This window comes from Aulonocara stuartgranti, assembly GCF_965226115.1.
Source record: "Aulonocara stuartgranti genome assembly, chromosome: 4".
NCBI lineage: Eukaryota > Metazoa > Chordata > Actinopteri > Cichliformes > Cichlidae > Aulonocara > Aulonocara stuartgranti.
The window spans coordinates 27,404,977-27,416,669 of NC_138942.1; the positions used below are offsets into that span (position 1 = coordinate 27,404,977).

The 11,693-nt window shown below is 41.6% G+C and overlaps 1 protein-coding gene across 3 annotated transcripts; it reads left to right on the plus strand.

Moving 5' to 3' along the window:
• Positions 1 to 1,248: 1,248 nt before the first annotated feature.
• On the plus strand, positions 1,249 to 11,586 carry LOC309705158 (phosphoinositide 3-kinase regulatory subunit 5-like). 3 transcript variants are annotated; one of them, XM_082530778.1, is made up of 18 exons: positions 1,249 to 1,382; positions 3,483 to 3,600; positions 4,102 to 4,202; positions 4,298 to 4,366; positions 4,477 to 4,615; positions 5,372 to 5,441; positions 5,585 to 5,762; positions 6,093 to 6,264; positions 6,357 to 6,425; positions 6,525 to 7,321; positions 8,277 to 8,402; positions 8,922 to 9,053; positions 9,159 to 9,252; positions 9,371 to 9,447; positions 9,546 to 9,639; positions 9,731 to 9,810; positions 9,900 to 10,018; positions 11,032 to 11,586. In XM_082530778.1, the coding sequence occupies exons 2-18, from the start codon at positions 3,492 to 3,494 to the stop codon at positions 11,177 to 11,179; spliced, it is 2,574 nt and encodes an 857-aa protein (XP_082386904.1). In that variant the 5' UTR covers positions 1,249 to 1,382; positions 3,483 to 3,491; the 3' UTR covers positions 11,180 to 11,586. The 3 variants fall into 3 exon arrangements, with proteins under 3 accessions (XP_082386904.1, XP_082386906.1, XP_082386905.1); XM_082530780.1 differs by having other exon boundaries at positions 9,903 to 10,018; XM_082530779.1 differs by having other exon boundaries at positions 3,486 to 3,600.
• Positions 11,587 to 11,693: the final 107 nt, after the last annotated feature.

An 11,693-nucleotide genomic window follows, 5' to 3' on the forward strand; every position in this document is an offset into this window, starting at 1 on the left:
TGCCAAGAAAATATTCCTCCCACCATTACACCACCTGGATGGATCCATGCTTTTATGTTGTTTACTCCAAATTCTGACCATATTATTTGAATATTACAGCAGTAAGAGACTCATCAAACAAGGCAGTGTTTTTTCAGTTGACTAATTTAGGTGAGTGCATGCAAACTGTAGCCTCAGTTTCATTTTCTTAGCTATTAGGAGTGGTGCCCAGCATGGTCTTCTACCGCTGTATCCCGCTTCTCTTTGGGGAGCACCTAAAATTTGCTGTCCCCCCAGTGCCTCCCCTGACAAGACTGTCCTATGTTGGTAATACCTGTATTAAACATGAGCACAAGAGATGAAGACACCCTACAATGAGTTGAAACATGAACGTGTTAACTTAAACAGGCTATTATGGATCTCAGAAGCGATATCAACTTTAATAGCAGGAAATTAACCAGGCACATAATTATTTTCTTCTTCTTATGTTTTTAAAAAGGAAAAACAGATCAGCGACAGCTTCAGCTCGCCTCTCTTTGGTTTAAGCATCTAATGGGTTTACTGTATTTGCCTGAAACCGCCAAAGCTAATTTTGCATCTAGAAGGATTCAAAATCTACTTAACTGACATCCTACCTCACTTTATCTTCCCTTTATTCTACTCACACAATGCACTAGAGGGAACTAGAGTCCTGCACTCAGGGCACAGAGAAGATGCACACATCTAGTTCCCTCTGACACTCACTGAATTATACCATGTGAACAGGCATTTACCAGTAATGGCATAAATATGTTTCCTACTAAAGGGTTTTCTTACCAGAAAGAGTAGCTAACATCTCTTGGTGTCATCAGAAAACTGACTGATCCTTTCATTTACCAGAGACTGTTCAAACTGGCCATTCGCTGCCACTTACTACCTAAAACAGCTTTCCTAACTGCTGTATGTGCACTGCTTACACTCACATAGGCCATCCAAAGAGGCTTTGGCATGCTGTGGAGTCTGTGTTCAGAAATTTATATGAAATTTGTGTGATTGATTTCTCTATGTAAAGGACTAAGAACCCCAGTTTTTATCGCCTTATCTCTGGGGACTGACACATTTGATCACAACAGTCTAGACGTTTATGGCACAATGTTGTGAACAACTTTAGTCAAATGAGGTCTGTCTTAAAAAAAGACTCCTCCTACTGCTTCAGCACAATGTCTTGTGTAAACTACTTCAGCATAAAGACTCATCAAGTTCCTGTTTTGCAGCACATGCTCTCTTAGCTGTGCAGTTGGAGGGTCTATTTTTGAAAAGCACCAACACAGGAGGATGTGGTCTCCGTATTGTTTCCCTTCGTTGGCGTTTCTCAGTTGTGGTGCATCTGGGATGATCTAGGACACAGATTACAGTGCTCACTGGTAAGATTTATCTCGCTTTGCTGGTTGTCTCTAATTTTATGCGCATTAAAAACATTTAAGCATCAACTTGCATGTGCATCTCTGCTCATATCAGGCTGTCTGTAACTCGTTTTAGAACGAGCATCTATCACCCAGCTTATAAGAGACCTAACGGCAAACTTTAATTCAACCTCTGCAGATTTCCTGTTCCTCTTCTTTTGTTGAAAGCTGATGTTGATGTAACCAGGCTGTCACGCCATAAAAATACATTTGATTGGCTTAAAGTGCAGCAATCCTATTGTGTCAAGTTCCCATCAAATAATGGTATTTTTTTTTTTTTTTTGCATTGTGGCACGTCATGTTTACATGGCAGGCCTGAACAATATAACCTGAAAGCATACAATGGATTAACACCTGCTTCCTCAGTGGACAATTGATGGACTTGCTCGCTGCTAGGGGATATGCCAGGTAGCTGCTGCAAACAAATACTTCCAGCATATCCTTGTTGGTCATGTGCTATGTGCAGATGTAGTTATTTCATCCCCTGCAGCTTTAGATTTTAAGCTTGAACTACGACTACGAAGCCACAGCGTGACTAAAAGTCATTGTCTGTGTCAGTGACTTGTTTCATGTTCCGCTTTAATTCCTGTTTTTCTGTATCCTCTGTTACGGCCATTCCCAAGTAGAGGATGTGTGTCTCTGTGTTTGTGTGTGTCTTCATGTACACAAACACATTACACAAAGTTTGAAATCATTACCTATAAGAAATACCGTAGGCAGCTGAAAGTAAGGGATATGTGGCTGAAACATCTCATTAGACTGGTGATGTTGGTGAAAGGTTAGCTGAGTTCATCTGACCATGGAAGCAAGCCCCTTAAAAAAATAAAAGTTCGGCGTCACCACTATGTTGCAATACTGTGAACGCTCTGCATGTCTACCCATGTCTAAAGAGAGTAGTTCCATTTTTCTTTTAAAATTTCAACTGGACTCTTTATCCACATTTCAAGCTACATATTTTTGGTTGTTGCTGAACTCTTTGGATAATTTGCTATTCAAAATAATGCCTACATATTTTACACTGGGCCTGCTGTCTAAAACAAGCTGTTGTTAATCTTCTTCCCCTTCCTTTAAGCTAATTGTCTTCTCATTGACTGCCTCTGGTAAACAAGTTTGGACAGCAGGTGGGTGGGGCTGTTGCGCCTGAGATAACCGTATAAGGGATATCCTATCTCAGTGACATCATATGAAGCTGAGACAAGAAAAAAGTGCTGGAAAACACATGTTTGGAGCAGTCTGAAGCCTTGAAACGTTTTGCTCACATTATTTCATTAGGCATGCTTAATATGAGCATCGACAATATATATATAAATGACACAAGATGTTCCCTTTAATTTACACTGTGTGCCTCAGAGAGGCCTTTTCCCGTTTTGATTGGTTGAGATTAGCCCATTTTTCCAGTTACAGCTTCCTTAGAAAAAGTACCAGGGGAAATATTCCTTCTCATCCATGTCATAGGGTGTGATCTGAGTTAAGTAAATACTGCAGCAAACCATGTCTCAGGGGAATCTGCTCATGCTGCTACCTACTTCACTGTGCGCTTTTTATTGCAGCTAAATGTGTGAACGCCCAAACCACAGGTGCATGTAAGTGAATTCCAGCAATTCTTTTTTCTTGTGCGACCATGTTTACTTCAAAGTCACACATTTGCTTGATTTAGGACTAAAGAGGCTCAAATAGGAAGTTGTCCGTTTGTAAGTCATTTCCAACTTGCTTGTGAGTCACATGAATGTGGTGTCACCAGCTGATTTTAAGAATGAAAAAGTAGAAGTTGTTGAGCTGTTTTCCACCAGCTCATCTCCGGTCCACTCCCCCAGTCTGTGACTCACTGGCATTACTAGGAAGTGCCAGTCTGCTGTGTTTTTTTACCCTGCTGTGGACACTGGTTGGACACTTGCTGTTTGCTTGTGAGAGCAAGTGTTGGTCTGGAAAGGGATAAACAATGATTGTAAAGTGTGGCCAGCACCATCAGTGGGAAGTCTGAGTGACTGAAGAGACCAGAGACCAAAAGAGACCAAAGCATCAAAGGGAGTAATTTAGCTTTTTTCTATTTGTCTGCCTCAGTAGAAGACGATGCAGACGCTGGATCAGAGCTCATGCACCGAGGATCGAATCCAGCATGTCCTCGAGCGCTGCCTCAGTCACCTGGGTGTCGACACTCCTGACACACAGCTCTGGAAAGGTAGGATTCAAAAGCAAAGCTGCTTTTAATGGTAACACCCCAGAAAATGATATCATCAGCCCAACAAACCACTATGAGGGGGCGGGGGAAGACATGTTAAGACTACTGGTGGAAAAACTGTAAAACTATTTAAAATAATATTATTTAAAATATTATTTAAAATATTAAATATTTATTATTTCCAAATAATAATAATGTAATAAGACTTATACCCTCAATGAACTGGGAGCTGTAAGAGAAAAATGGGAATTGAAAGTGGTGACACACAGAATGAGCAAGTATCCGGTTATGCAAGATCCTTTTTTAAAATTTCAAACTAAAAACCCTTCATTGAAAAACAGGCAGCAAAAGTGAAAGTGGCGTCATCGTTTTCAAGCATCTTTCTAACTATAAGCCGAGTACCTGAACAGTCTGTTTACTGGTTGCCATCAGACTGAAACCTAAAAGGAGAAATACGCAGCTCAGTTCAGGTTTTTTAAAATTTCTCTCTGCCCTGACTAGCCGGACTGTGCATCAATCGCTGGTCTTTGGAGGAACTTGTGAAGAGAGATCCCCACAACTTCCTCATCCTTCTACAGCAAATACTGAGGAAAACAAAGGAGGTGAAAAGCCGAAACACCAACATCAATTTCTGCGCTGTTTATTGCTATAGGAGGAAAGGCAGTGGTTTCAATTCAAGTTTTTTCTTCCTCTACAGGTGCTGGAGCAGTGTCAGTATGAGCTGGTGGTGCCGCTCTCGCTCTTGTTCTCTTCCACCCTCCTGAGAGTGAGTTATTATTTACTGATCAGGACAGAAATGAGAAGGAATCCTCCCATTATCAGCTGCACAGTAAAAACATTTGTGGAACTTACATTAACACTTACTCACTCTTGCAGGCTCCTTACTTGCCAGCAAACAGTGGCGTGCTGCAGGACGCCAACCTGTTGTTCCATGGTTTCCTGTCCTGGCCCGAGCCCTGCAGTTCTGCTGCTAAACGTCTGCTTAATGTCATCCAGCAGGAGCTCCGAGCACCAGGTTGCAATGAAACTAATATGCACAGCAGTAAAATATGAAAGACATAACAATAGATACCACCAGTAGTTACTACTAGCTAAGTGTTTATACAATAATAGTGAGCGTCATTGGCAGCAAAGCCAGTTTAATAGAAACAAAAAGAAGAAGGTTGTATCCTTTAATCAGAGAAGGAGGAAGCAAACTGAGTTCAAAACAAAGCAGCTAACAGATAGTTTAGAGTTAACTCAAAGCTACTTATCAGTTTAATGTTAATCAGACTTGGTTAATCAGGTAATCAGACTTGACCAAACAATCCCAAATGGTGGTTAATTCTGCTGGTAAATGTGGAAACTTCCACCAGTAGAATTAAGTGCCACCTAATATGAATCCACTTAGTGACTGACTGCTGTTGACACTTGTTATGTATTTAGTAAAATCAGTTTATAGTTTTGTAGTACTACTTTCTGTGTAAAGTAGAGAACACCAAGTGTGGTGTATGTGCGCATTGATGTGCCTTTCCTCAAAATGGTTATTAAAGTAAGCTACTAACAACCAAAAAGGCATTGTTACTTTACCAGTTAAGTTATAAGAGAGAATATAACAACACTGAAGGTCTAATAGAGTTCATTTGGTGTTGACACATGAAAATATAGAAAACACTGGTTTGGTTAATTACCATGTGACCACATGGAGGCAGTGTCTCCCTGACAAAACCACCTCATGCATTCATACTTGTAGATCCATGTATTTGACCTTTCTCCTATTTGTTTGCTGTAGGTATTTCATTTCAAAGACTGGTAAGGACGGAGCAGGGTATTTCCCATGAGATTCACGGCTCTAAAACCATGTAAGTCCACGAAAAATGTAATGATTACAGAATGTGAGTGAAAATATTAAAAAAAAAAGATCTGTTAAATGAGTTAAACATTGCTGATATTTCTGTGCGCACTAAACATTTGCGTGTGTGTTTGTGGGCGTTAATGTATGCAGCACGGTACTGCTGGTGAGTCCAGATGATGATGTTCCTACAGAGGTGCAGTCTGTCTCCGAGCAGCTGAGTGCCTCCCAGCATTGCAGCAGAGACGTCACCATCACTCTGATCCTGCACAGCTTTCAGGCAGCTCTGGGCACCAAACATGACCTACAGGAGCTCCACAAAGCCCTGCAGGTGACTCCTCACTGACTGTTTTGGTAACACTTTCTAATGTGACTATACTTTTCAATTGCATATTACTTAAAATCACTTACTTAAATTTGCCTACGGTATAATTATTTCTTTGCTTCCTGTGAAAATCTGACTTGCCTCCCCCTTATTCTAGCATACCGCACCTTTATTTGTAGGTAAATATTATTATATATTATATGTAATTTTACTGTATTACAGGAGAACTACATCCCTAGTTGCAAGCTGTAAATATCTAAAGGTTTTTCACAATTTTTTCCCCTTAAAGTTTTTTCTTTGTTTGTTTTTTTTCTTAATGTTTAATGTTTCTTTCAGAGTAAGCAGCCTGAGGAGCTGGACCAGATTCTGCAGTCACTGACAGAAAGCATGGAGATGGCAGCCTCTGCAGCAGATCTTGGATCAGCAAGAGAGGGAATACTCCAAAGAATGGAGAGGCTCAAAGAAAGCCTTGCTATACCTGCTCGTGCCGATGAAGGCACAGACATGGGTAGGTCAGGGAATAACATGAAATAACATGAAAGCACTATATATGAAAATGGCACTGTTCACTTTAATCTCAGTATTTCCTCTTCTCATCAGGAGCTGTTGACATTTTCACGCTGCCCTTCCCCAAATGCCACAAATGCCACTGGGAAAATGATAACTTTGGTAACAAGCTCAGTTTAAACAGATTTATGACTAAAGCTTCCTTTAACTGAGCTACAGGATAATCTGCTAACGCTAATCCTGCTCTTTGCATCACTGCAGATGTTCTGAAACACATTCTTGGAGCTCAGAATGACATGGATTCATCAGACTGTTTCCTTAAAACTGGACTTGACGATGATGACAATAACGACACCAGCTTTGATGAGGAAGACGAACCGGAAGGAAACAAAGATCATCCTGAGTTTCAAAGTCATCGCATCTCCACCGCGTCCTCGTCCTCCAGGGACTCCGGCTATTCTCTGTCTTCCAGCTGGTCTGTGCCGTCTGGCTCATCGGGTGTGGAATCGGGCGAGGAGACAACACAGGAGGACATAGAGGAAAGACCAGACAGACAGCCCAAACCTAGAAAGAAACCAAAGAAGAAGTCTAGATCCCTCCTAGGCTTCTCTTTGCTTTTCAAGCCCTCTCGCAGTCCTAGGGTTTGCCGCCGTGTCCAGAGCATGGCCTACCACAAAGACTTTGAAAGAACTCAGTCACACCTCAAACCCTCCAAAGTTCATCCCCTTCATGAGTCCCCTGCTCCCTTGGATCCTCTTTCCCCTCAAAAGCATTTGTGCGTCCGCAGGAGACCAATCCTGAGTTGCAACGAGGAGGATCTGGTAGAAGCACCTACCCTCGTCAAGGTGGTGGTGTTTGGAGGTGACAGAGAGGCTGGAAGGCTGGCCAGAGCCTACAGCGACCTGCATCAGAAAGAGAGCAAATGTCCCCAGCTCACCAAGGTGTGCAAGCTGCAGTTTTACTTTGTTCCCACCAAACGACAAAGTGGAAGTCCGGGAGGAGGGCACACACCAACTGAGGAGCGGATAGTAGGTTTAACCAAAACCACTACCTCTGTGGTGAGAACATCTGCCACCTCTGCATCTCAGTTTATCCCGTCTTTTATCTCCATATGTTCATAGATAGGATGGGACCACTTTTAAAGAATAATCCTTAAAACAACTTTTAATTTCATTGATCAGCTATGAATGAGTACTTTATGTGCCTGGCTCCAAAAAAAACGTCTTTTCATTGTTCATAATAAATTCGCTTTCTCTCCAGGACTTAGACGTCAAATATATAGACTGTACATTAAAGATGGATGTAGCCAGCAAATTTATTTTAGTTTTGTTTCGATACCTTTATCTGAGCGTTTTGCCTGCTTGCTGTTTGTTCAACTTTACAAAACCAACTTGATAAGAACTTCATAGCAACACTTCAAATCATCATACAATCAGCTTCTCTCTAAATAGATTCATGTCAAAATTGATACTGCGTTGCGTTAAATAAAACTTCAACAAATGATATTTTGACATCATTAATGAAGGGAGGCGAGAAGTCACTTTCTCATAGATTTCTTAAAAGTCTGGAAGAGAGGAGTCGCCCCCTGCTGGTAATTAGAACAATTTCATCAGACTGTTCCTTTATGAGTGGTTGACACTATTTCTGAACATTACCCAAAGCACTGGCTGCTGAGTTCGCATTAATCTGATTTTGTAGACATTTTTTTAACAACCTGCCATTTCTGAAGTTTTCTCGTTATAAACTTAAAACTGATATATACACTCAATGGCCAGTTTATTAGGTGCACCTTGCTAGTACTGGGTTTACAGCTACTACTTTTAGAGATTTTTGGTCCATATTGACTTGATAGCATCAAACAGTTGCTGCAGATTTGTCGGCTGCACAACACACCGGGTAGCATTAAGCACTGAGTACTGTAAAATAACAGCCATGTTTTTATGGCTGTGCAAACAGTTTGGATAATAAAATGTCATTAATATAATTGAACAGACAACCTTACTTTTCATACAGGACTCAAATGGCCTTGCAGTGGACGACTGGACGACAGATATAGCTCACATGCTGGGTATAATGGATCCCTGGTATGAGCGAAATGTCCTCAGTCTGCTCAGCTTGTCCTCTGACGTGCTCTCTCAGGTATATTTTACTCAGTCACCATCACCTCTCAGTGTTTCATACGCCACACAGTAGAAGTCTATAAAAGTCGCTGATGTTTTTCCAATCACTATCCTTAAGTGATGAAGTTGAATTACAGGGAATAAAGAATCCAGTGTCCTTGTTTTAATTTTTCTTACAGCAAACTAGCACTAAAAGTAAGCTAGGCCTCATTTTGGACACATCCTTTGAGGTCTTGTGAGGCACTTGCTATATGAAAGGAGCAATGAAATGGCTGGAGATCATAGTGATGATCATAGTAAATCTCTCAGTTTTTCCATGTGTGGAGGACTTTTTGGAGATCTGAAAACACCTCATGAGCTGAATCAGTTTTGTGGGGACTTTTCAGTGTTTCAGAAGTTCATCCTAAAAATAGCGACCTTTTCAGTTCTCCTTATACCAGGGGCGAGTTGGGCAAAACTATTTTAATGAGCATACTTAATTTATGCGCATGCTGCCAACATAACAACATAGTTTGTTTTGTTTTTTTAAATGACTCAGGCGGCCTCTAAGGATGACAGCGTATCGCACAGCAACAGCGGTACGGAGCAGCTGCCCCTGCTGGCTGATTTGGTGCTTTATTACTGCAGACATGCAGACCAGCCTGTTCTGGTGCAGCTTTACCAGGTTGAGGTCAGAGCAGATTCATGCGCACACACACACACACACACGCAGACAGACACATACACAGGCATGCACAGGACACAATAACCATGAATACTTCCTTCCTCTGCACAGCTCACCCTGGTTGGAGGAGAGAGGAGAAGGGAAGTATTTATTCAGTCTCTGGAGCTTGGACACACGGCTGGAACCAGAGCTGTGAAGGCCATGGGTGAGTCACACTCTGAAATCAGTCTGTGATGTCTGTAATCAGACAGCAGCGACACCATTCAGGCAAACACACACTTTTGCACATGTGCGTCTAATTTTGCCTTGTGTTCTTTCTGAAGGTGCTGCCAGCAAAAGGTTTGGCATTGATGAGGAACGAGAGGCTGTCCCTCTAACACTAAGCCTTGCATACAACAAGGTATTGTTCCCACACACTCGTTTCCTGCAACACAAGCAATAAGATGATGTTTAAATTCACAGCCTGGCGTATTTCCTTAATCTGTGACTCGGCAACAGGTGGCAATCAGTGGGAGGAGCCAGTGGATCAATAAAGAAATCATGTGCACATCGATTAATCTTCACAAACAGTGGAGGACACCTCAGCAGCTCGGTGCGTGTGATTCCCACTTCTTCTTTTGTTTTTTTCTTTGTCTTGCCTATGCTTTGTTGTAAGTTAAGCTATTCAAATATTGCCTGTGCAGATTCAGCAGAGAGCCTGCAGCTCACAATGACTGAAGTCCTGAAGAGGCAGTGCTCCAAGTCCAAAAAGGGCTACAAACAGGTGAGGGTGATATTAAATGTGATGACGTGCTCACTCTCCCTTTGAAACAACCCCCCTTCCCTTCCTCACACTTCTTCTCCCTCCGGCAGCAGATCTCAGTCTCAGAAGTGAAGGTGGACAAGATGCAGGTGAATGGGAGCGATCCCGGGACGACGTTTGCTGTGTGTTTGGATCAGGATGAAAAGAAGTTTATTCAAAGTGTCACCAGGTATAAAACGAAGCATCACCTCTGACTTTGGTGGCAGAAAGAATTCCTCCTGCATTTTAAAGCCTTGGAAAATAAATATACTCTGATGCGTGACTTACATGAAAGGATCAAAGCAACGTGTTAAAATTACACTGTTACAAGCAAAAGATGTGGACAGATGTTGAGCTGCTGATCTTTCATATTTATAACTTGAAAAAGATATCAGCTCAGTCTTTCATTTGCCCTCTTTCTTGGGACCCCTACACAAAGAAAACACTCTCACCAAACTTCAAAATACTTTAACTTCTAATAATGTCTTGGAGCATAAATTGATAACAAAAAATAAATTTAGTAATTTTATCCAGACTTCCACAAAAACCTTAGATAAAAAGCCCAAAGCTGGTGGATTTATTACAGTTTCTTTATGACCTTTCTTTTCTGTTAACAAAATACGAAAAATTCCCAAGACCCACTTTAAGCAACAGGACCAATTGGCTCATTTTAAAAGCATTTTCCAGACCTGCTTCTTCTTCTTCAGAAAGAAGGACACCAGATGAGCTGCTGCACTTTTGTATTTGTGCATTACTGTAGCATTAACAACAAAACCTTTAAGGTTTCAGCCCCAATTATGAAGCACAATAAATCAGCAGCACTTAATATACTTGATTTAAATATCAACTGAACAAAGCTGAACCAAAGTGTGCTGTATATGTTATCTTTTGTTGTTGTCAGTGCCTATATACTATTTATACGCTGTCCTTATGTATATGCTGTATATATAGTAATTAGTTCACTGTCCCTGATTTATTCCATAATTTATTCCAACGTCTTTGCACTCAGCACCATTGCACAGCTACATACAGATATGCCACACATGCTGTTATTTTCTGTTTTATGTAATCTGTTAAATGCATTGAGAGAAAATGATGGGGATGGGGGGCAAATTTCTTTCTTGTGCCTCCTTTTTCTCCGAATGTGAATCACAACCTCAGCGTCTCCGAGTCTAATGCAGTGTTGCTCTGTCTCGCCCGCAGGTGTGAGGTGTCTCTGTGCTGTAAGCCGGGAAGCGGTTTGGACTGGAGGACCTACCAACCGCTGCTGGGCCAAGTTCAGCCTCTGCACCCATCCTACTGCTCTATGCTCTGCCTCCCCATCACCTCTTTCTCGTCCTCGTATCCATGACCAGCTCGGTGCCGCACTGAAGAAGAAGAAAGCTGTGGGATTCTTTCTAATGCTGGGATGTTTGAGGACAGGGACACTGTACAGCTGGTGAAAAATAAACAGACTGACAAAGAGTGACATTTTTTCATGCGTGCGCCACAATTGAGATTAAGGTGTGCCGCCTTGTTGTTAAGGAAGTGTACGCATCTTTTTCTTCTGACACACTGGCACGCTCACTGCATACTGAGGAATGTGGGTGTACTTGTCGGTGTGTTGGGGGATTTTACAGGTTCTTGTCTTACCGGCACTGTTTGTGTAGGGGTGGGTTAAAATCTGCTGTGGGTGATTTGAAAACTGATTACTTGAGTACTAATGTGTACATTTTCAAGTCAATAATGTTGTGTAATAAACTAAGTTATTTATTCTCATGTGTTGTTGGTTTTTTAAACCTTCATGAGCATTTGCATTTCACTTTGTTTTTGTAGCTCATCCAACTGAAATAAAGACTACACTCATCTGTTTGGATAGTGACGTT

What these genes read in the sequence shown, in the direction of transcription:
- LOC309705158 (XM_082530778.1), top strand. Translation starts at nt 3,492, where the DNA reads ATGCAGACGCTGGATCAGAGCTCATGCACCGAGGATCGAATCCAGCAT. An exon ending in AGCTCCACAAAGCCCTGCAG is followed by an intron (nt 5,763 to 6,092) that starts GTGACTCCTCAC and finishes TGTTTCTTTCAG; the next exon opens with AGTAAGCAGCCTGAGGAGCT. An exon ending in CGATGAAGGCACAGACATGG is followed by an intron (nt 6,265 to 6,356) that starts GTAGGTCAGGGA and finishes TCTTCTCATCAG; the next exon opens with GAGCTGTTGACATTTTCACG.